The sequence below is a fragment of the Marmota marmota genome, unplaced genomic scaffold (assembly GCF_001458135.2).
Source record: "Marmota marmota marmota unplaced genomic scaffold, marMar, whole genome shotgun sequence".
NCBI classification, from domain to species: domain Eukaryota; kingdom Metazoa; phylum Chordata; class Mammalia; order Rodentia; family Sciuridae; genus Marmota; species Marmota marmota.
Window position 1 is genome coordinate 94,357 of NW_026000252.1, and position 23,994 is coordinate 118,350.

At 39.8% G+C, this 23,994-nt stretch overlaps 1 protein-coding gene across 3 annotated transcripts; it reads right to left on the reverse strand.

Annotated features, from left to right (window-relative positions):
- Positions 1–896: 896 nt before the first annotated feature.
- LOC125614226 (cancer/testis antigen 55-like) lies at positions 897–23,994 on the reverse strand. 3 transcript variants are annotated; one of them, XR_007344832.1, is made up of 5 exons: positions 23,870–23,994; positions 19,125–19,303; positions 17,946–18,101; positions 15,216–15,395; positions 897–2,548 (listed from the first exon to the last, which is right to left on the reverse strand). XR_007344832.1 is itself a non-coding variant. In XM_048796554.1 (5 exons), exons 2-5 carry the CDS (start codon positions 19,162–19,164, stop codon positions 2,516–2,518), a joined length of 381 nt encoding a protein of 126 aa, XP_048652511.1. In that variant the 5' UTR covers positions 19,165–19,303; positions 23,870–23,994; the 3' UTR covers positions 897–2,515. The 3 variants fall into 3 exon arrangements, 2 of the variants coding, with proteins under 2 accessions (XP_048652511.1, XP_048652510.1); XM_048796554.1 differs by lacking the exon at positions 17,946–18,101 and adding an exon at positions 10,114–10,241; XM_048796553.1 differs by lacking the exon at positions 17,946–18,101.

Below are 23,994 nucleotides of genomic sequence, written 5' to 3' on the forward strand. Positions count from 1 at the left end.
TGAATTCAAAGCCAGCCTCAGCAACAGCGAGTTACTAAGTACTCAGTGAGACTGTGTCTCAAAATAAAAAATAAACAGGGCTGGGGATGTGGCACCGTGGTTAAGCACCCCTGGGTTAAATCCCTGGTACCAAAAAAAATGAATGAATAAATAAAAGAATGAACGACAAATAAAAGAAGATGAACTGAGGAATGGGGTTGTGGATCAGTGTTAGAGCACTTGCCTCTTATTTGTGTGGCACTAGGTTCGATCCTCAGCACCACATAAAATAAATAAGTAAAAATAAAGGTATTGTGTCCATCTACAACTAAAAAAATATTGCTTACTCCCATAAGTAATTGGATTGAGTAAGCAAAAGTACAACAAAAATGTCTTTAAAAGAAAGACTGAGATCTTATATCATGGACCAGATGTATGTGTGTGGGAAAAATGAAACAGTTACAAAAGGAAAAGTATATGTATGGAGGTCTAACTAGTGAGCCCACACATGAGGCAAGACAAATCTTTGTTCTCTAAAGATATGGTGATTTCCTTCCATCTCCTTCCTCTAGGAGAGTTAACTGGTTCCAAAGGACTGAGTTTGTTTAAGGAGATGCTTGGTGGTGATACCATATTCACCTCCAGGTATCACCTCCAGGCATCTCCTTAAACATCCCAGACGAACCAACAACTCCTTTTTTTTTTTAAGTTTTAAAATTGTTGAGAGATCTTTATTTAATTTATTTATTTATATGTGGTGCTGAGAATCAAACCCAGTGCCTCACATATGCCAGGCAAGTGCGCTACCCCTGAGCCACAGCCTCAGCCCCACAAACAACTCCTTTTTTTAAAAAAAATTGCTTTTATTTTTTAAATATATGACAGCGGAATGCATCACAATTCTTATTACACATATAGAGCACAATTTTTCATATCTCTGGTTATATATAAAGTATGTTCACACCAATTCATGTCTACATGCATATACTTTGGATAATGATGTCCATCATTCCACCATCATTGCTAACTCCTTGCCCCTTCCCTTTGTTTCCCACCCCTCTGCCGTATCCAGAGTCCGTCTATTCCTCCCATGCTCCCACTCCCTACCCCACTATGAGTCAGTCACCTTATATCAGAGAAAGCATTCAGCATTTATTTTTTTGGGATTGGCTAACTTCACTTAGTATTATCTTCTCCAACACCATCTATTTACCTGCAAATGCCATGATTTTATTCTCTTTTATTGCTGAGTAATATACCATTTCAAACAACTCCTTTTTACAAGCCTATACATGTTTTTTTAAAGTGATGGCAAGTTTTCCTCTACTCTTATCTTCCAGTTCTTCTGTGCTCAAGTACGTCCTTTCAATTGAATAGATATCCCATAGTTATGGTGGCTTGGTTGGGTCATTTAAGTTCTGTTACTCTTTTAAGTTATCCTCTATAAATCATATTATAGATGCAATGTGTGTTGCTAGTGCTGTAAGTCACCATGTAAATTGCACAATAATAATAAAAGATACGAATCACTATTAAAGAGAAGGGCAATTGAAGGAAGTGATTTCACGAAATTTGGACTGAATGGAGAATATAAGAAAGACCAGCATCATATATTCCAAGAATCATTCAGTAAGTTTCAGGGTGACTCAACTTTTGTAAAAAACAAGAAATAATTTCATACAAGGAAATATGTAGCAAAGTTTATGGGACTCAGTCTCTGAGAAAAGGCAGAGCAGAGATAAACTACAGTAAAAAGGATCTAACCAGGTAATAACAGTCTGGTCTTTAAATGTTGCTTTGAGCAGGACTGTGCAATTTAGGGAGGTGAAAGTGGACAAGATTTCTCTGCACAGTGGACATTTTTGAAAGAACCACAACTTAGGTTTCATGTCCCTCATTAAAGGAGAACCCCCACAGGGCAAAACTTAAGGGCACGTTTTTTAAAAAGTCTGAGACAGAAAGCAAAGAGAAGGTACAATTGAGGATAACACTCAGACTCAGCACATAGAGAAGAGAAAGGGAGGAAAACTTAAGAAAACTCAGTTGTTAGAAACTTTGCTGAAGCTTTCTGAAAGGATAAAGTAATGTTATCCAACACTGAAGCGTGTTCCCCTACTGCAGAAAAACAGAGCAATTCAAAACCTGAAATTGTCAAAATACTAGGAAAAGATAGTACTGTTATTGTATTATTATTATCATCATTGGGGAAAATTTCTTCCAATTGAGTTTTCATTTATCCCTTCCTGGCCTTTGTGTTTTTTATCATACCTTTTATTTCTACATATGTTACATATCCCATTGTACATTGTTATTTCATTTAAACCTTCAATTATCTTTTAGAGTTTTAAATAATTAGAAAGAAAAATGTCTCATATATTTCCCCATTTAGTTACCTTTCTGGTGCTCTTCACTTGTATATGTAGACCCATATTTCCATCTGGTATCATTTTGCCTTCTGCCTGAAGGAAATCTTTGAACATTACTTGTAGTGTCAGTTCTGGGTTGGTTTTGATTGATGGATTTTCTTTTTTCCTCATTATGGGTTGTATTTTCCTGCTGCTTTGCACACCTGGTAATTTTTGATTAGACGCCAGACATTGTGAATATTACCTTGTTGGGTACTGTATATTTTTGTATTCCTATAAATATTCTTGAACTTTCTTCTAGGACACTGTTATTTGGAAACAGTTTCATCCCTTTGGGTCTTACTTTTATGATTTGTTGGACAGGTCCAGAGTGTGTTTAGTCTAGGGCTAATTCTTCCCCTTTACTGAGGCAAGACCCTTCTAAGTACTTTACCCCATCCCCTGTCAATTGTGAGCCTTTCTAATCTGGCTGGTTGGGAATAGGCATCATTATAGCCCTGTATGAACAGCAAGCACTGTGACTCCTAATCTTTTTGAGTGGTTCTTTTCCTGGCCTTCATTATTTTCCTCATGTGTATGTGCTGATCTACTGAATATTCAAGATGTCCCCTTTGCAGATCTTTAGGGCATTCTCTCCTCTCCACTGCCCTGCCATGTTTGTCTCCCAAGACTCTAAACATTTCCTCAACTTAGGAGTTGGCTAGGATCTGGCTGTGCTCTCTCTCTTGGCACCATCTGGGAACTGTCTCAAGGCAGTGAGTCAGGGAACTCATATACCAACCTCACTTATTTGCCACCTCTTAGGAAAACTTGCATTTGATGCCTGATTTCCAGTGTCATGAAAACCACTGACTCATACATTTTGTTTGTTTTTCAGTTTTTTTTTTCAGGCAGGAGGATAAATCTGAATCCCTTTACTCCATCTTGATCAGGAGTGGAATTCCTAGTCAAGTTTAAGTTCATAGGTCATATGACTCTAATGTTTTGGTTGTTGAAAACATTAAAGAAACAAGAGAACTTGATGTATAATTCTAATTTCTGTAGACTTTTCCTTGTGCTTTTAATTTTTCCTGGAATCTTCCAAATGGAAGATTTTCATTCCAATTCAGTATATCTCTAAGCTGTTGTCTCCTCACTTTGATGTTTAATCTCATTGCAGAATCTTTAGTGAACTACATTGCTTAACCTAACTGGACATAAGTTTTGAGAATAAGCAGAACAGATTCTAAGGTTTTAAAGTCTTGAGGTTTTAAGCCTTTAGTTCATTTATAAAACACAGATACATTAAGTATCTGCTATGTACTGAAGATAGCACAATGAGGATCAGACAAAAATCCCTCTTTTCATACCTCAAGCAGCTTCAGTTTTAGGAGGAGTAGGCAGAAAATATTAGTAAGAAAAAATGAGTAAAATGTATAATGAGTTAGATCATGTTATGTACTGAGTAGAAATAAGGAATGTAAAGAGAAATGGTGGCTTTTTAAATTGGATGGTCAAGGATGGGCCTTCCTTGCTCATCTGGGAGAAGAGTGGCCTGAGCAGAGGGAATAATAAATGCAAAGAAGTTAAGGTAAAGGTTAGGGTGCTTAAGGAACAGCAAAGTGTCCTATGTGACTGGAGAGGAGTGAGCAAGGGAAGGAACAATAGTGATGAAAGCAAAGAAGTAACAGGGAACCAGGTCATATAGGTCATGAATTGGATAGAGGGCTTTGTGTATTATTCTGAGAGAAATGGAAAACCATGGGAATGTTTGAGCAAGAATGACTTACATCTCTTAAGTTTGTTTGTTTCTTTGTTTGTTTTGTACTGGGTGGAACCCAGAGGTGCTCTACCACTGAGCTATATCCCCAGCCCTTTTTATATTTTTATTTTGAGTGAGGATCTCATCAAGTTGTCATGGCTGGCCTCAAACTTGTGATCCTCTAGCCCCAGCCTTCCGAGTAACTGGGATTACAGGCACATGCCACCATATCCAGGCTCACTTAAGTTTTCACATGGCTTCCATGCAGAAAATAATCTGGTGATGAAATGAGAAACAAGAGACAAATCACAAAGACCAGTTAAGAGACCTTTTCAATAAGAAGTCTGAGCCACAGAAATAAAAATAGGAGTCATGAGCATGAGTTATAGCATGGATTGAGCCCTGTGAAGCTCCAACATTTAGGACCCAGGAAGATGAGGGGGGAAATAAGCAAAAACATTTGAGAAAGAACAATCAGAGAAGTAGAACATGGAATCCTGAAAGCCAAGTTCAAATGCTGTTAAAAGGATAAGAACAGAAAATCCAATTACTTGCATCAAGGGGGTCATTAATACCTGTGATAAATGCAGTCTCAATGGAGGTACAGAGAGCAAGAGTCATTGGAATGGGTTCATGAAAGAATGGGAAGAGCGAAATGAAAACAGGGAATATAGATAACACTACCAAGGAGTATAGCTATAAGCAGAAGAGAGACAGGGAAGTACATAGAGGGAATTAGTACACAGAGACAGGGGTTTTGCTTTGTTATGTGTTTAGGATGGAAGAAATGTCTGAGTATGGGAAAGCTCTGGTAAAGGAAGAAAAAAATAACATGGGAAAGAGTGAAGAATTTTTGGAGTGATGTCAAATAAGGGAGAGGCTCTAGTGTACAAGGAGAGGACCTCTGCTAGAAGCAGGGACAGTGTATCCACAGTAACAAAAAGAAGGTAGAATATAATGGGTCAGTAGGTGAGTACATGATATAATAGGAGATTCTGAAAACCTGTTCTAAGTGCTTCTATTTTTCTCAATGAAATACCAAGTCACAAAATCATCTGAGAGTGAGTCTGGGATAGGAAATGTTGGAGTTTGAAGAAAGAGAAGATGATGTGAAATAGTCGTCTAGGAGAGCAAAAGAGTAAATTGACTAGGGAAATGTATTATGGTTGGCAACAGCAGGAAAGGTCCACTTGAGGTTCATTGCCAAATAGACTAATATAATTCCCCAGAGTTTGTTCTTCTCCAGACATATTCATCTAGGTTTCAGTCTTTCTAAAATTAATGTATGGTTGTTAACCATTTCTGAAAGCAAAAAAGAAAAAAAATCAGCATTGACTGCAAGTAGTACTAGTAGGTCACCTCCAATGAGAAATGGTTCTAGGAAAATGCTCTCATGAAGGAGGGACTCTCCATAGGCCACTGATTGCCTATCTCAGATGGGAGAACCATACCCCAGGTATGGTGATGATTAAGAGAGCAAAAAGCTAGGGAAGGTTGTGGGCCATTCAATCCCCTACCCTTTATGGCTGCATGTGAAGAGATTTCTTAATCATTCTTGGTCTGTTTCCTCATTTCTTATTCATTGATTCCCCATTGGATACTTAATTAATTAGAGATCAATGAATAAGCTGGGTATCTTTGCCTTGGCCTCCTCCTCTCTTCCTTTTTGATTTGTCTGTCTCTGTGGGAGAGTTCTTTCTGGTCTGCTTAATCCATTTTCCAAAAGGCTTGTGTTACAAGATACAATCCAATGGAGAAGACCTAAAATTGTATAGGTTTCAATCAAAGTGCAGGTGTCAGGGGGAGGTAGCACTGGTTAGGCTCTCAAACCCAAACTACATGCTCCAGTGACTTTTTAAGTAGTAAAGATTATTTTGATTGCCATATGCCTGACCCGTGGCTCTATCAATTTGTTCTAACCTCAATTAGAAAACAGACATATTTATTAATCCCCTTAAACTCCAGTACAAGTGTTTATGTTTGTTCACACTAAAACTGATTAAAGTATTAGGAAATAAAACCATATTATGGAGACTGGGAACATAGCTCAGTTGGTAGAGTGCTTGTCTCGCATGCACAAGGCCCTGGGTTCAATCACCAGCACCACACACACAAGAAAACATATCATGGGAAGCTATATAACTACATGAAACAGTAGAAAACTACAAATCTACTTGAAACACAGTGAGTGCTCATTAAATATATATTGAATAGATTTTTGTACAAAGGCAGGGCTAGGAACCCAGCCAGTCCATGTTCTATTATAAGTCTCATTTTGGCTGTGAACAAATATTTTAGGATAAGTTGTTACTCTGTTGCTAAAAATGTCATTGCGAATAAAAACTATAAAGCATTTTTTTCTACAACTACACATTATAAAACAAGATGTAGACTTAGATATACACCTATTTACTATTATTAGTAAAGGGCACTAATAATAATAGTGATACTAGTGTTAATGATAATACTGATAAACCCTAATATTTATTGAATATTTGCTTTATGCAATATTTCCTATGCATTATCTCATTTAATCTCCCCAACAAATAAATATGGCAGGCATTATTATTATCTGCATTTGATAGATGAAGGAAATGAAGCAAAATTAATTAAACTTAGGCAAGATCATATAGTAAGTTGGCAGAATAGAAATTCCAACCTAAGAAGTCAGATTCCAGAGCTTGCCTTCTTAACCACTGAATAACACAGACAGTAACTGAGCAGGCTTACATGCTTCCTAGTTACCACAAAAACACTAAAGTACATACCATGGAGAGTTATAAAACCCATAGAAACAAGCCCTGCTGTTTTTAAATTTCAGTTCTGAGGAGTGAACTCACTGCCTCACATATGCTAGGCAAGTACTCTACTACTGAGCTACACCCCCAGTCTAAGCCCTGCTTTTTTTTAAATGGAATTTATATCTGCTTTAAGCAACAGGAATGTACAATTCATGTACGGGGCAATGTGTATACGATTAGGCCCAGAAATAAAAATTATTGATATAGATTTAAGTAGACTCTGACTTCTTACCTATAGTCAACAAAATGAATCCTAATCTGTCCAATTTATAAAAGAGAAGCAAAAGAGAGGGAAAATCCTTTTTTAAAAATTTGTTCTTAGTTATACATGATGGTAGAATACATTTTGATACATCATACATAAATGGAGTATAACTTTTTATTCTTCTGGTTGTACATGATGTAGAGTTACACAGGTCATGTAATGCACATAGGGTCATGTCATAATGTCCAATTCATTCTATTATAATTCTTACCCTCATACCCCCTCCCCTTTCTTCACTCCCCTCTGTCTAATCCAAAGTATGAGAGGACAAATTCTAATCTTATGATTTTGGTCAGCTTTATAGCCATGGAGTAGACAGTACTGAATCTGGGAAAATGTATTGAGACAGAAATCTTGGTAATGCTGCCAGGTCCATGGCTAAATGCTCCCAGGAGACAAGCTCCCTGTGATCTGACGTATGTATTACTTTACACTTTCAGCAATGGATAGAAGGAGCATTATATTAAGCCTCCAGATCCTACATAGGGAAGTAGCCTCAATCATATACTTTTTTGTTTTTGGTATTGGGGATTGAACCCAGGGCCTCATGTATGCTAGGCAACTGCACTACAACTGAGCTACATCCCTAGGACTTTAAAATGTTTTAATTTTGATATTGAAGAGGATGTGTGTGTGTGTGGGGGAAGTATACTCCTATATCATTGATGGGACTGCAAATTAGTGCAACCACTCTGGAGAGCAGTATGGAGATTCCTCAAAAAACTAGGAACATATGATCCAGCTATCCCGCTCTTTAATAAACATTTAAAAGATCCCAAATCACCATACTATAGTGACACAGCTATATCAATGTTTTTACTAGCACAATTCACAATAGCCAAGCTATAAGACCAACTGAGATGCCTGTCAACAGATGAATGAATAAAGATAATGTGTTTTATATATATACACACAATGGAGTTTTACTCAGCTATAAATAAGAATGTTATTGTGGCATTTGCTGGTAAATGATGAAACTGGAGACTACCATGCTAAGTGAAATAAGCCAGTCCCCAAAAGTCAAAGGTCGAATGTTTTCTCTGATATGTGGAAGCTAATTCAAAATAAGAAAAAAAGAAGAGAAAGAAAGAAAAGACAAGGGGGGTCAGGGAGCAGAATTCCATGAAAATAGAAGAGAGATTAGTGGAATAGAGGAAGGGGATTAGGGGATTGAAAGGGAGGGAGGAGGGACAGGAAAAGTGAACAGTGGAACGAATCTGACCTAACTTTCCTATGTACCCATCTGAATATATCACAGTAAATCTCACCGTCATGTACATCCTAAGTGGCTTAGGGCCTTACTCTATTGCTGCAGAAGGAAAACTTGAGATCCTACTGCCTCAGCCTCAGCAGCATGCCACCTCACCTGGCTCCCATGTATATTTTTAACACTCCACTGATACTAATTTATGGTTGCAAAAGAAAGTGGAAAGAAGAAAGGGAGAAGGAGAGGAAACTAATAATCACTGAGTTCTAGCACTGTGCTAGCTGTTTTATGCTCTCTCATTGAATAAAATGGGTTTTATCTCCAATATACCTATAAAGGAACTTAGGCTGAAAGATGTTGATTTGCTGAGCATCCTTCCCATAGCCACCAAATAGCAGAGACATGAATGAAATCTGTGTTTATCTGTTTCAAAGCTTATATGTTCTTAATAGTGTCTCTTTGAAGAAAACAGACATCCATATGTCCAATACCCTTATTTAAAAAATGCAGATGTTGAAGCCCAGAGAGTGACTCACTTTGTCCAAAGCCATAAGTTTCACTAACTTTCATAAATATATAAACTAAAGTGTAACCTTGCAGTGTCCTATACAGTAAGAAATTTTGCTGTTCCCTTCAGAGTGCACATCAATCTTCTTAGTCTCTGGAATACAGTGGAAACAGCACAAAGTTATCTAGATACCCTTTCGAAATATGTTTTTGTACCATCATGATGAATACTTTCCATGTATGACTCACAGGTCAGTTCTATTTTCCCATTTTCTGAAGAGAAAAATATACTGAATAACTGTACTGAACTGAATTTTAACTACAGAGTCCTATTTATACTAAGTTTTAAGCTGTGGGTATCTTTGAAAGTCTGGACATGAATGTCTAAGGTGATCTTCACTCTCAGACTGGGAGAGAAAGGAATAAAAATGAAATAGTCTTTCTTTCTCATTTCTTATCCCATTCTAAGACAAGCTGTTCCTTGCAAATGGTTGGTATGGGCCTTGATGGAATTATTCTTTTGGATTTGTGGAACTCTCTAGAAATGAATCTACAGATTTTTTAGGTACCTGGTACAGATCCGGCTGAGTCCCAGTACTAATCAGTATCCTTACAGAAATCCCAAGGTTCAATAAGTATCTGTGGACCAAGCAGACACCACAGTTCCCATTAGGTTGAATAGTAAGTAGAAATATGGACTTTACAATCAGTGCCCACTCTGTGCCAGGATCTGCATTAGTAGGTTCAACTCACATGACAGCAAATATCACCAGTGTGTCCTATTCTCCTGGAACTTCCTGAGACATTGCTCATCACCAATAGGACAAATGAGAAGCCCGCTGCATGGGAGGATGATGGAATCGAACTCAACAGAGGCCATAACAGAAAAAAAAATGCTGCATGGGGAAAATGAGGTTACATGACAAGATCAAGGAGTTGACAGGCTGCAATAGCTGGGGAAGGCAGTGAGCTAGGGGTCAGTTCAGAAATGGCTTAGAAGAACAAATAGCTGCCGGCGGCAACTCTGGCAAAGTACAGTGGCAGATGGCAGAAGCCTTGGAAAGACACAACCATGGAACTGATTTTAGCTGCCTGTCTTATAAGAAGTCTTGGACTGAAACTCAAGGGTTGTGGCTGAGGCCAGCCTAAAGAGAAAGGATGAAGAGTTCCTCAAATTTGGAGAGGCATAATCCGGTACCATGGGTGGAGTTAGGTGGTCAGATCTAATCAGAGTGACCTGAGCTCACCTGAGAGAAGCTGAGAGACATGCTTATAACTTGTTTCAATGAATTTTCTCCATCATCCCATCCCTCTGGCCCAGAACAGCAAAGAGAATTGTCTTCCCTTAGTCTCAAGGGGCAGAAACAGGCCAATACTGGAAAGAAAAAGAAAGTAATCAAAGTCCAAAACTACATAGTCTTTTGTGGAGAAATGCCTGTGTCATTAGATGGTGGCAGTAGTGACCTAGCTTCAGGGTGCTCTTGGTGTAGGCAATCTGGGTACATCTACACGAAGGGTGGGCAGGGAAGCAGGCCTGCTGATATTGGGCATTGTTTTACTTGCCACAAGCCTGATTTCGAGCCACAGAGTACTACAACTGGAGGGATCATTATAAATCTTCTAGAACAGTGGTTCTTAAGCTAATGGCTCCTTTTTTCCCCATGGTACTAGGGATTCCACCCAGAATGGAATGGACAGGCAAGTACTCTACCACTGAGCTACAGTTTATTTTGAGACAGGGTTTTGTTAAGTTGCCCCTGTGGCCTTGAACTTGCTATACTTCTGTCTCAGCCTCTCTAATCTCTGGGATGACAGGCATGTGCCTGCCTAATGCCTCTTTTTTTGTTGTTAAAAAACTGAATGGGAAAGACAGTAGAATAAATCGTACATGATATTCCTACGTTTACATATGAATACATGACCAGTGTAATTCCATATCATGTACAACCACAAAAATTGGAAGTTGTATTTCATGAATGTATGATATGTCAAAATGCATTCTACTGTCATGTGTAACCAAAAAGAACAAATAAAAAAATTTAAAGAACCAATTAACTCAGAGGCTGGTGTTGTAGCTCATTTGGTGGAGCACTCGCCTAGCACATGTGAGGCACAGGGCTTAATCCTCAGCAGCACATAAAAACAAATAAATAAAATAAAGGTATTGTGTATATCTCCAACTGAAAGCATATTTAAAAAAATTAACTCCTTCCATCATCCTGAAATGAAAAACATTGGTGATTTAACCTGCTTATGCATAATTAAAAAGATAAACAAGTAAAGTAAATAATGCCCTGTGATGTAACAGAAGGGGAAAAGGAAAGCAATTTGTTGTAAAATAATATTTATTTCTATATCTAAAGGCTTGGCAAAAATATAGAAGACAACTAACATGCCCCAATAAATTTCCAAAACTTCTTCTAGGGGGCAGTCCTACCCACTGCTCTGTAATGACCTAAGTTCACACATGGACAAACTAGATCTAAGAGAAAGGAAGGATCAAGCCACCTTTCTTTCACTGAGTTACTGCAGCTTTTCTGAGGGGTATATTTAGGTCCAATCAGAAATGTTCTGGAACTCCAAGCCTCATATCAGGAAGCCCATGCTCTTTGGCAATTCTTACTACCATACATCCCAGTGATTAGAAGCATGAGGTTTGGGATTTAAAATGTTTGAATTTTAAATAATAAAATGTTTAGGCTGGGGTTGTGGCTCAGTGGTAGAGTGCTTGCCTAGCATGTGTGATGCATTTTTGGATTTGATCCTCAGCATCACATAAAAAATAAATAAGTAAATAAAGTTAAAAAAATCAAAATAAAAAAGTTTAAATTTTGGCTGCACCCAAATGACTATGGGCCTGATACTTAACCTCTCTGATTCTGTTTTTTCATAGGTAATTGGAGATAAAATAGTACTTACTCCATACGATTAGGATAACATACAAAGGGGACCTGATGCCTAGTGAGCCCCATAAATGGTTGTTACTATTACTACTACTATTAGTATTTCTACCAAACTGTCAACTGCTTTCAACACTGTTAATGCAACTGTCACCATTCCACTGATGTTGTTACTATTATCACAGTTGCTACAGGGATCCCCAAAGGGAAGCATCTCTTCCCTTCACTTTGTAATACTCTCTTATCTAATCTAATGGGATTTATTTTTAATTAGGAAAGATACCCTATTTTGGTTTTGTTTTTCCTTTTGCTGTAGAATAAGGTATGAATATGAAGACCAGAGGGCATATGAAGGTCCCCATCTAGTGCCCTGTCAAGTGCATTTCTCAAGGGCCCCAAATAGGTGTCATGGAAGAAGCACTGAAGTCTCTCCTATTTTCAAGCGAGTTCCTGTCAAAGGCGTATGTTGAAATCCCTTTTGTCTCCCTGTCTTTGTTTATATTTTTATTCCTACCATGCTGAGAGCCTTCATCATTTATCCCAGGAGGTCTGTTTCCTTATACAAATAAGATTCTTTGTGGCCTACTCTTTTAATTACAAAGTTCCCAAAACAAAACTTGGTTTTAGCCTGGTGGGCTGGTGGACACAGTGGTGCACACCTGTAATCTCAGTGGCTCGGGAGGCTGAGTCAGGAGGATCACAAGTTCATAGCCAGCCTAGGCAACTTGGTGAGGCCCTAGACAACTTAGGGAGGCCCTAGGGAACTTAGCAAGACTGTGTCTCTAAATAAACTTAAAAAACAGCTGGGGATGTGGCTCAGTGGTTAAGCACCCCTGTGATCAATCTCCTGTACCAAAAAAAATTGTTTTTAATTATACAAACAATATATGTTCATTAAATGTTCATTAAAGACAAAGAGGAAAAGACAGATGAATATGAAGCAGAAAACAAGCACCCATCATTTATAGTTTTCCATTGCCTAGAATATATTACGGTATCGACTATATTATTTTATTCACCATGATCCAGACATTTTTTTCTGTGAATAAATACATATGTCTAGTTTCCAAAACAAAACTTAATATGCCACGCAGTGTTAAAGGTTTTAGGTCCTAATCTTTCTCATAAAACAAGACTACTGAAAGGGTAATATAGCATCCCTATGAATGGATTGTCATAATTAATCAATCCAATCCCACATTATGTGTAATTTAGTTTGTATCCTTTGCAATGCATCGCCTACCCCTCTCATTGACTTCTGTAATGCCAAAATCCTAGGAGTGATATTTTTTGGTTCAAAGATTTCTGTTGGAAACATGAGCCACCAAGGTGTAAAGTTTTTTCCACGTCTTTTCTAAAGCCTATTTCACTGCTACTCCTATATCAAAACTGATGTCTTTCCAGCTGTCAATACCAATCTCAAGGTCCTTTTGCCCAGATTCACTTTCTTTGGGGAAGGAAGCACCAGGCTTCTGGCTGTCTATCCAGCACCACTTCTGTCAGAATCCAAGTGGGTCGTCCATCATACTCTATCATAACTCTGTGCCCTGACTCCACACTAGCTCACAGCCATACTGTACAGCAGGCTGCAGCCCCGCTGCATCCTACCTCCACCCAGATTTCACGTCAAACTCCTCTCCCAAATTCCTTTTCTTTTCCCTTGCTAACACCTTAACATAGTAGGGCATACAGACAGATTCAAAGGCTTGTGAGAAAACACTTTCCGATACACATGGCCTTTCCTTTCCCATCAACAGGGGGATAAAGTGGATTGATTATCCAATTCACTGTAAGGGACAACTGGGTAGCAATTAGCAAGAAAAGATATGGGTTCTTCTCACAAACTGCTCACCTAAATCGTATCCAGGCTGATTGAATGTAAATGCACAGAGAACTTTCAAAAGAAAAGGCAAGTGAATGTGTGTATACATTATGAATTGGAATGAGCCCAAGAATTCCTGCTGAACACAAAAGCCACATGGACAACATGGACATATTTATCCTACAGGAAAATTAAATGCATACAACAAAGAAAAAAGATGGTGTTAGACGAAATAATGCAAGAACTCCATACATGAATATTCCCAATAAAGACTTCCTTTTCCTAATATAGAAGGCTGTGACATCCCTAATGTACACATAGTTCCAAGAAGAAAAAAGCTGCTCTTTTAACACTAAGACTTGAAGAAAGTCCAAATAAGTTTATGACACCGCTTTTCACTACTCATTTTGGCAGTGATTTTACATCAGGAATATTCCCATCTCTACCTATATTGGTAAAAAGGCAGTTCAGGGCCTATTGCTGAGAGAACCCATTAGTACAAGTTAGCTAAAGGATAATTTGATAATAGCTATTGAAATGGTAAATATTAGGACTGAGATACCACTTACAGAACTCTGTACATCTTCAAAAAGTTATTGAATTGCACTCTTAGAACTTGATGGTATGTTGATGCTACCTCAATGAAACTATAATTAAGAAGTTTAAAATGCACGATGTTTGACATATTTATTCCACCTTGAACATATACCTTAGAAAAGGGATCTTTTTTTAAAAAAATATTTTTTAGTTGTAGATGGACACAATGCCTTTATTTTATTTATTTACTTCTGATGTGGTGCTAAGGATTGAACTCAGTGCCTCACCCATGCCAGGCAATTGCTCTGCCACTGAGCCACAACCCCAGCCCAAGGATCTTTTTATATATATTTTTAGTTGTAGATGGACACAATACCTTTATTTTATTGTTTTTCTGTGATGCTAAGGATTGAACACAGTGCTTCACATGTGCTAGGCAAGTGTTCTACCAGTGAGCCACAACCCTAGCCAGTAAACAGCTCTTTACCAGGAAAATTAAAGCATTTTATAGAATCCAATAATACCATCATTAACAATATTTTGTTTTTGGTTTTGCTTTTGTTTTTTGGTACTAGGGATTAAACACAGGGGTCACTCAATCATTGAGCCATATCCTCAGCTCTTTTTTGTATTTTATTTAGAGACAGGGTCTCGTTGTATTGCTTGGGGTCTCACTAAGTTGCTGAGACCGACTTTGAATTCACTATCCTATTGCCTCAGCCTCCAAAGCAGCTGAGATTACAGGTGTGTACCAATGCGCCCATTAATAATGTTGTTTAAATACCAGAAAAACAGACAAATATTTGTTTTGGTGTGCAAACAAAACCACTACGAACTTTGGAAGAATCTATAGGCTGAGGAAAGTGAGACTTCAGTTTTCACTCTACATCTACTGAACAGGTCCCATGAGTGTTTGTATTAAACCAAGAAACAAGATTGAAAGCCCACTAGGATAAGAGGCTGTCTCCAAAGTCCAACTATTGTGTCTGTGGGAGAGGGAGCAGCTGGCTGCTGGTGATCAAATCCAGGGCCTCATACATACCAGGCAAGTGCGCTACCACTAAGCAACATCCCCAGCCCTCCATCTTACTTTGATTGCTTTCAACAGGAGATGCTTTGTATTCTTCCACAAGTGTTGTAACTTTTTGACTAGCTTTCAGAGGCACACTGCCAGTCACATCAGTATTGAAGTAGATGGACCCATCAATCCGGCCATAATCAGTACAGAAAGTTGTCACAACCCCCTGTATAGTTCTCAAATTGCTGTCACCTATGACACAGAAAAACAAAGATCACATCATTTAAGCTCCAATGCAAATGCCCACTACAAATAAGTCCTACACTGACCCTGAGCACATTTCTTCACTCCTCGGACCTGTTTTCACCTTTAAACAACGTCGATAAGTTTCTGTGCCTCGGGGTTGGTGCGAGTATTAACTGACACATAGATGCCACCTGTTAGGAGCTGTGAGTGCCCTGCCCAAGTGAGAGTGTGAATGTTGATGCGATCACCATGGCTGCATGCAGGAGACTCTAAGCTTCCAGGACGGCTGCGACGACCCTTCCTCAACATCACCAGCAGGATCTCCAGATCCTTCAACATCTCCCGGAAGCAATAAAAGGTTTCGGGAGACGTTAAGACTCGCGCCCTCGGCTTCAAATACATGCCTATTTGGGTTAGAGACCAAGTTCACCCCCGAATTAGGGCGGTTCACGTCTCGGGAAATGGAAAGGGGTGTCACGCAAGGGGGTGGCAGCCGCAGGGCCTTCTCTGTGGCCGTCTAAACACCCTTCCCCTTTGGACCAACGGGAGACTTAAGATCGAGGTTCGACGGAGGACCCTGGGCCACCCTCACTCCAGGCACACCATGGCAGCACCCCCGCTGCCCTTCCGGCTAGTCCCGAGCCCCGTGAGCCCCGTGAGCCCCGTGAGCCTGGGCGGGCTGAGGAGAGGCCCCCTCTGAGGAGGCTCCTCCTGTGGAGGCCAAGGGGACTCACAGAGGACTACCTTGCAGCAGCCTCTGCTGCCCCTCATCAGGTTCCGCCCTCTTCCGAAGTAAGGCAATAAACCCTCTCAGGATCCTGAGCATGTTGCTACCACCAACAGGCCTGGGGGCCGCCCTCGCCACACAGACCAAGCACCAGGCCTCCTCTGTGGGACGCCCTAGCGTCACAGCGCCCCCTTGACCCCTCTGCTTCTCTTCCTCAGCCTCTGTCAGGTGGGACCACGGAACTGCTAGTGAGCAGCCCTCAGGTGAGCCAGGGTCATGGCGCCCCCACCCGGGCTCACAGGTGTGCCTTAACCTCCCCAGACTGAGAGGGCCCTGCAGGGCACACCTCTTTTCACCTTCCAACCAATGGGAATGCAGCTGACGATCATGTGGGTGTCTGCAACCAATAAGAAGCAACGGGTGGGGAAGTTGTGACCCCACCCATCCGAGCTGAGGGCCCCCTTAGGATAGTCTCACGAGTGTGCTCAGGGTGCAGGGGACATGTTCTGTGGGAGGACCAGAGGTGTGGCTGGGGAGGTGTGGCAGAAACTTGCCCCCAGATGGTCTGAACAAAACAATCCAGAATGATGCTTGGTCTAAGAACTGGCCACACAGTGGGTGGTCAGAAATTAGTCTTCATTAGAGATCCTGTGGGGTTCTTGTCAGTATGTAACATTTTTTAGGGATGCTAAGTCCCTGTCTTTTAGGCTAGAACTAGAATAAATCTAAACCTCTTCTCTAGAACAAGTCCTACCTGGGTGCTTACAAAGTCTTTCAACAACTATCCCAGGAATTTTCTTGATTCAATAAAAAATGCAGTCTTTTAAGATCTGGTTTGCTTTGGGACTCGGTGAAGGATACTTGGCATAGATCTGAAGGTTCAGAAGAGTGTGGAAATCGCTCTGGAACTCTAGACTTCACTTCCTTCCAGGTGCTTTCTCCATACCTATTATCTCTGCTGCCTTTGCCCCTGCACTTCTTGTAACTACCAGGGTCAATGGTCTCATTATCTCAGTCACCATTCATTAATTATGCTATGAAAATTACTCCCACATCTGTGTCCTACAGTACACAAATTTATTTCTTGTTTCAATTATAGTGGGGAAAGTTTCAGCTTTGATTTTTCATGATCCTTCATTTGAGGCCAGCTGAAAGAACATTTTTCCTTTCGGGAAGAGCTGGTCTTGTGATACAGTGAAATGGGAATTTCAAAGACCTTTGAATATCTATAATAAGTTAGACTCAGAGTTAACATCCATCACCTATGCACACACTTCACTGGCCAAAAAGTTATTTGGCCAAACCTTACATGGCTGGGCAAGAAGGGCAGATAATCTTTGACAGTAACACTACAATTTGACACACTTTGCTAACTCCATATGCATCACTCAGAAATAGTGTAGGGAAGGGGTGGTTGTTGTTGTTGTTGTTAGGATAGTAGGCTAAAGGGCAGGGAATTCTCTCCGTTCATTCTCCCAATCCATAAAATGGCAATAGGAGAGGAAACCTGGGAGATCAATTCTCTTCCATCTTTTTCCTTCTAGCTCTTACCCTAAGGTTGAGAAACAGCGTCTCCATTCATTATCTGAAGTTTCTTCTTGTCTCCTAGAGTTCTAGATCCTGTTTCTAAATAACACTTAAAAAGAGGCTGGGGATGTGGCTCAGTGGTTAAGTGCCCCTGGGTTTGATCCTTGATACCAAAAAAAAAAAAAATGTTTTTGACTCTCATTGTTACCCCTGTCTCAGTCATTTAAATAAATGCTATGACTCCTTGCAACAATAGTAAACCTTTGATTTGGGACTTACCCAGACTCCAAGTTCACTCTCACCTCTGGATTCTCAGAATGATGGGAGCTGAGGGAGGTACCCTTAGATATACAGGATGTAGGAAATGAACATGGAGCTCATACAGCTGCTGAGATGCCTGAAGGCCATTTTTGTCCATCCCGTTTTTCCACTCACGTGAAAGCATATTTCCCCTGCCACTAATGTAAACAAAGTTTCCTTAGAAGTGTTTGTAAGGGTATGTAGGGGGAAGGGGTACTATGTCTTATCCTTTCCAATTTATGCTGAGGTTAGATACCTGAGTGAATTTTATATCCATCCATATGATACCCCCTAAGGGCCAAATAGATTAGAAACAGTTTTTTCAACATGATTTCTCAAGTTTCTTTTTCACAATTCTAAGAATATCACACTACTAGTAGCCCTCAGGGTATCTGCCAGCTTCCTGCTGGGGGCTGCTCTGTGATATTTCAATCACAGCAAAGCACAGGGAAAGGGGGTAATGTGCACATGCGAGCTCTTGCAAATCACGCATACACACACTCACACACACAAAACCTGACATAAAGTCACAGTTCTCATGCTTAGTCCCAAAAGAAGCCTTTCTAAACCCTTAGGAACACTCAGATACAGAATTTAAATATTTTTTATATTTTAAATATGCAAATCATCATTATTAGAACTCCTCAAGCCAGGCACAGTAGTGCATGTCTGTAATCCCAGGGACTTGGGAGGCTGAGGCCGGAGGATGACAAGTGTGCAGCCAGCCTCAGCAACTAAGTTATCCCACTAATTTTGTCCCAGTGGAACTTAGAACTGCATGGGGAAAATATAGGCTTAAACTTAAACTGTATTTGAGTGATCAGAAGAAGAACAAAACTGGAGTCAGGACTACAGTGGTGTTTGGTAAAATCAGGATATCAACTGGAATATTTAAGAAGATAATGGTATGAGGTACAGCAGCTGGATCCTTTAAATCAATGTAAGTCACAGAACAACACATGCCACTTTGGACTCAGCATTTTCATCTCTAATCACATCGTTTTTTCATGCTGTCTTCATGACTCCAGTAAGTCACTGAACCAGTTCTTCATCCTCCCTGTAACATCTAATCACTAAGTTCCCATTTCATTTGAATCATGACCACATGATTTGGTCACAACAGCCTCTCTTCCCAGGTCACATTCTGTGATCAGCTAATTTAATGGTGCTCTCTTCATTACCTTGGACACTCTGCTGTTCATGAGTTTCAGCCAAACTCATTTCAGTGATTGGAATTCCTGCCTATGAGAAGCAGTAGTCCAGCATGATGATAAAGAGTTTAGGCTTTGAAGTCAGACAGAACTGGGTTAGATACCCACTTGCTAATTGTATGATCTTCTCCAATCTTCAGTTTCCTATTCTGAAAAATGATCATAATAGCACTTAGATCACAGGATTGTTATATTATTACAGGATTATAATGCTATTACTGGTATGAAATGCCTGGCCCAAAGAATGCACTCAGTAAACGTTAACCACTACTGCCATCATCATTGTCACTGTCACCATCATCATCATCATTGTTCTCACTTCCAATGTGATAAACCATTCAAATGACCCTTACACAGAGAGCTCCTTCTGTTTAACTCTAAAACATTTCATTTCTAACACCCATGTAAGTCAAGTCACTTCTTCCTTTCATTCTCTTATTCTAAGACTATAGATTGATTGTAGTTGCTATTCTGTGTCCCAAGTCTTCCACAATTATGCAAATTAATTACTATGTTTTCCTGGTAGTGACATGCCTGCCTAGTGGCTTCACAGAGATGCAGAAAGCAAGTTTCGGGCCCCTTGGATGCTGTAATGAAAGGTAGGCACTGCCTCTTACAAAGACCACAAGTAATGGAGGACTCTGCAAAGAAGGCTAAGGAACTACTAAGGAGAAGGAGTTCAATCTTAGATAGAAAAACTGTAGCAAATATCGACTACATCTGGGAATAAAGTGTAAAAGCTTTGAATTAGTCCTTAGCAAGGCAAATTGTAATGTTCACCCACTTCATCCTCTCTTCCCACCATCTCCTATCCACATTGAAGAAGAGCTGAGTAATACAGTCATGATTTTTCAGGACACTGTATTAGTCTACTGTGCTGGGAGATTAAGTCTGCTCACTCTTGTGATCTCTCCTGGCAGTCTCTCTTGCTTCCATGAAATTTGCACAGGTATCACCTCTGTTTCTTTTTGTATCCCTCTTCTCATTCTGTTTTGGTTCGATTCCTTCTATGAGGTAAGAAGATGCAAAGAGGACAGAAGTGCAGAAAGAAAGACTGGGGCTAGTGGTTCAGAATATAGAAGAAAATGCTCTTATTTTGATTCTCTGAAGTTCTCTCTCCATTTTTGCCCCCAAGACCATCCTCCATTGTCAGATCTTATTATTCTGGTAGCAAGAAGAAAAAAAAAGTGCTAGTACAGATAAAAAGATTGAGGGAACAGGCTAAGAGAGTCAGAATCAGAGTAAGAGCTTAGCCCAAACCTTAGCCCAGGAGCCTGGCATCCCATGAGCAAAAGTCCACCTGAGTTTCTCTTGGCATAGCAAGGTGTTGTTAGGGCCCCATGCATATCCCTTGAACCTTCCCATGTTTCTCAGGACAAGTCACATTAATGCATTAATGTTCCGGGGCTCTTCTCCTTGAACTGCAGATCTCTGAACCATCTACATGTGCAGCAATCTGAAAATGCCAGTAAATTAACACAGTGAGATGTGGCTTATGAATTGTGGTATAGATATCCCAGTTCCTCAAGTGGATATTTGTCAGGTGAGTGTTTAGCACTGTTTCCCAATATAATGGTCAGTCCTGTATGGTGGCACCTGGCTTAATAGCACATTCTTCATTGACAGCCTTCATTTCTTTTATAAATATCCACTCTTATTTGAATCCCTGTCCAAGTATCCAGTTCCTGGAAAATCCAAGCTAAGACTCCACTATTATCTTTGAGTCAGTTAATAAAGGACCTGAAATCAGACAGAATATTTTCCTATGTGCTTTTGCCATTTTATCTTACAATTACCTGCATAATGAAACTTTGGTTTGAAAATCATAACCTACTAAGGACTTAACAAAGTAGGGAGAGAGTAACTACAAATCAGATAGTAGAATATACTTAAATAGTTTCTCTTGTGAATATGAATCTTCTTAATGTAAGGGAAATTCTTCATTTTACTATGAAGTAGGAATGTTGGAATCAAGGATCATTTTCACAAATTGACAAAGTAGGGAGATTAGGAAAAGCCACTCCTGATCACTGAAAAAATATAAACTTCCTCTAACCTGAATGAATACTCAAATGTTTGCCTAGGGTTGTTTGAAAAAGTTACTTCAAAAAAAAAATAAAGATAAGGATTTCTGGAACAAGCAGAGCACACTATTAAAATTAAGGATAAAGATTTCTGAAATAAACTGAAGATGTTCAAAAAGAAAGTATAAATGGAACAATACATTACAAGCTTCAAAAGCATAGGAGCGATAAAACTAACAACAAAGATAAAAATTGTCATTTGAGCTCTTGCTTACATATTGACAATTTGCTACATATTTATGTGCATTATCTCATTCAATTCTCACAGTAATTCTGAAAAGTATTCTTTCTTTGATACTGGGAATTGAATCCAGGGTGCTTAACCACTGAGCCCATCCCCAGCCCTTTTTATATTTTATTTTGAGATAGGGTCTCACTAAGTTGCTAGGGCCTCACTAAATTGCTGAGGCTGGCTTTGAACTTGAGATCCTCCTGCCTCAGCCTCCTGAGTTCTGGGTTTATAGTCAGTGCACCCAATGAAAGGTATTATTTCTTGTCCCCATTTTACACATGAAGAAACTGTGGCATAGAAAGGGTTAGTAATTCTCCCAGGGTCACATAGCTAGTAAGAATTTGAAGTCATGTCTCCCTAATTCTTTAGTTCCTGTGCATTCTATTTGTATATACATTTTATTGCTGTATTTTGTATTTCTCTTAATTTGTGATTATTACTTTCAATAAAGATCAATCATTAAATGTAGAGCTAAATGTTATTTGTTGTTTCAATAACTGTAAGTAAGTTCAGCCTTGAGAAAAGAAATCTCACACATAATGTGTCTGATCTAGGATCAGTAAAATATAGTTGTTATATTCATAATGGGTCAACAGTTCATCATATGTCCAGTCAGGTCTATAGATTCCCTCATACTTGGATTTTTGACTGAATGAAATCTGGCATAGTTTGTACTCTTGATTTGACTTTTGAGTTTCAAATGGTCACACTCCAGATTCAGAATGCTTTGCAAATAATAGGCTTTCAATAAATGAATTGAAATAAATGTATTGAATTGAATCCCAAAATTTCATCCTGTTTTCTAGTTCCAGAACTCTCACTTAAACTTGACACTGTAATCAACACAGTCACCAAGATTTGAGGTAACTGTTTCTTCTCTCTGTACTCAATGATAACAAGCTCTTTCCTTGAACCACCCCTTCCTGTTCCCAGCCTAGGATAATCTTCAAGGTTTCCTGGGTGTGGAAGCTTGTTCTCTAGGTTGTTGATTTCTGTGTCCTCCCATCTTCCTTTGCACAGATCCTCCTTATCCCTCACAAGTGCTCTGGGTCTTCCTATCTTTTTGCCTTTGTTCATGCTATTCCCTTTGTCAGGATGTCTCATCCCTTTGTCTTGACTTCTGCCTGGCCCTCGTTTCAAATTCCTAAAACTTGCCTGAACCAGGTGCAGATGTGATCCCAACCTCTCTAGACCAACTGGGAATCCTTATTTCAGGCTAGTGGGGTCTCCAACCTTGACCTGCCCTCATATCCGGTGGCTGGCTGGTATTACAGAGTTGGAGAGCAGAGAGCCCTGAGAGGTTACCACCAGGCTGTATCAGAACTAGTTTCCAGTGTGTGCCTGTAAATATCAAACTTATTTACTCCTCCTGCTTCTTGTTTGAGTTCTTTGAACACAGCATGTTCCCCTAAACTATTTCAGACAGCAGGGGAAGAACCCTGCTCTCACCTGTCCATGAGTGCAATGGCAAGTCAGGCCTGTAAATAGGATTTCAGCCTTTTCTGAAACTGGGCTGCCCACAGAGTTGCATGGCCTGGATGGGAGGTGGGAAGATGAGTATTGACATGGTTTGTGCACCTCTAGGTAGCTGATTCTATTTGAAAGGGAGACTGGACCCTTGGTGAGAATCCTGTTGACTCCATCAAGGGGAGCAGCAATGTGATGTATTGTAACAAGGGTCCTGCTAGATTGTGGCAATTTAGAAATCCAGCCAGTTGGCTTGAACCATGCCCGCTCTCAGCACATATGGTACACAATTTTCACACTCTTCTTTAATTGTCTTCAGAAAACTGAGCATGCTTTATATACACTTCTAGAATATAAAAAGCAAAGTGCTTATGTGTTTGCCCAGGGCATATTTTCACCTAGGGTTGATGGAAGATAAGTTTGCGACCCCCTTCTTGTCACAATCGCACCTTCAGCTGGAAATTAGAGCTCCAGGTGGCTGGAACCTTAAGTCCTTTTGCTAATGGGCCAGCCTAGCCCAGCATAGGGGCTCCTTCCATTATTATGCCCTTGCACAAAAACATGCCATCACTTGTCTGAATGCTGTAGTTTTGTGATTGCCTGATTTCACTATCATCTTCTGCCTTCCTCACCTACTCTTCAGCCCCCTGCCTTTCCCACCACAGACCACACTTCCACAGTTCTATTGAAAATGATTAATAGCTCATATGTAATGGTTGCTTTCAGCCCGATAAAAAACATTTCTACAAGTAAAAGGAAAATAGCCTGTTGATTTCATCTGTTTCCAATATGTTGGCCTTTTTATTCAATACAGTCAAATCCCATTTGTTAATGCTGCATTACTCTATTGATTGGAAATACCAGGGGGCCATGTTCCCTAAAGCATCCCTTCACATGGTAAAGAGCATCTCAAATTGGATTAGTTTACTTACCAAGGGTGTCTACTCTTCCCAGACATCAGTGCCTCTGAGACAACCCCTTCCATTTTAAGTTACTGTTGGTAAAAATGTTAAGATCCCTTTGAATAATCTGAGATGTGTGAAATAAGGTTAGTCAC

Bases quoted from the DNA above. Each gene is read 5' to 3' on its own strand.
- LOC125614226 (XM_048796553.1), bottom strand. From the start codon at position 19,164: ATGAGTTTGGCTGAAACTCATGAACAGCAGAGTGTCCAAG. The intron at 15,396-19,124 runs GTAATGAAGAGA...TCTGTGTCATAG, and splicing joins TGAACAGCAGAGTGTCCAAG to GTGACAGCAATTTGAGAACT. The intron at 2,549-15,215 runs GTAAGATGGAGG...AAAAATTACCAG, and splicing joins TCCTGTTGAAAGCAATCAAA to GTGTGCAAAGCAGCAGGAAA.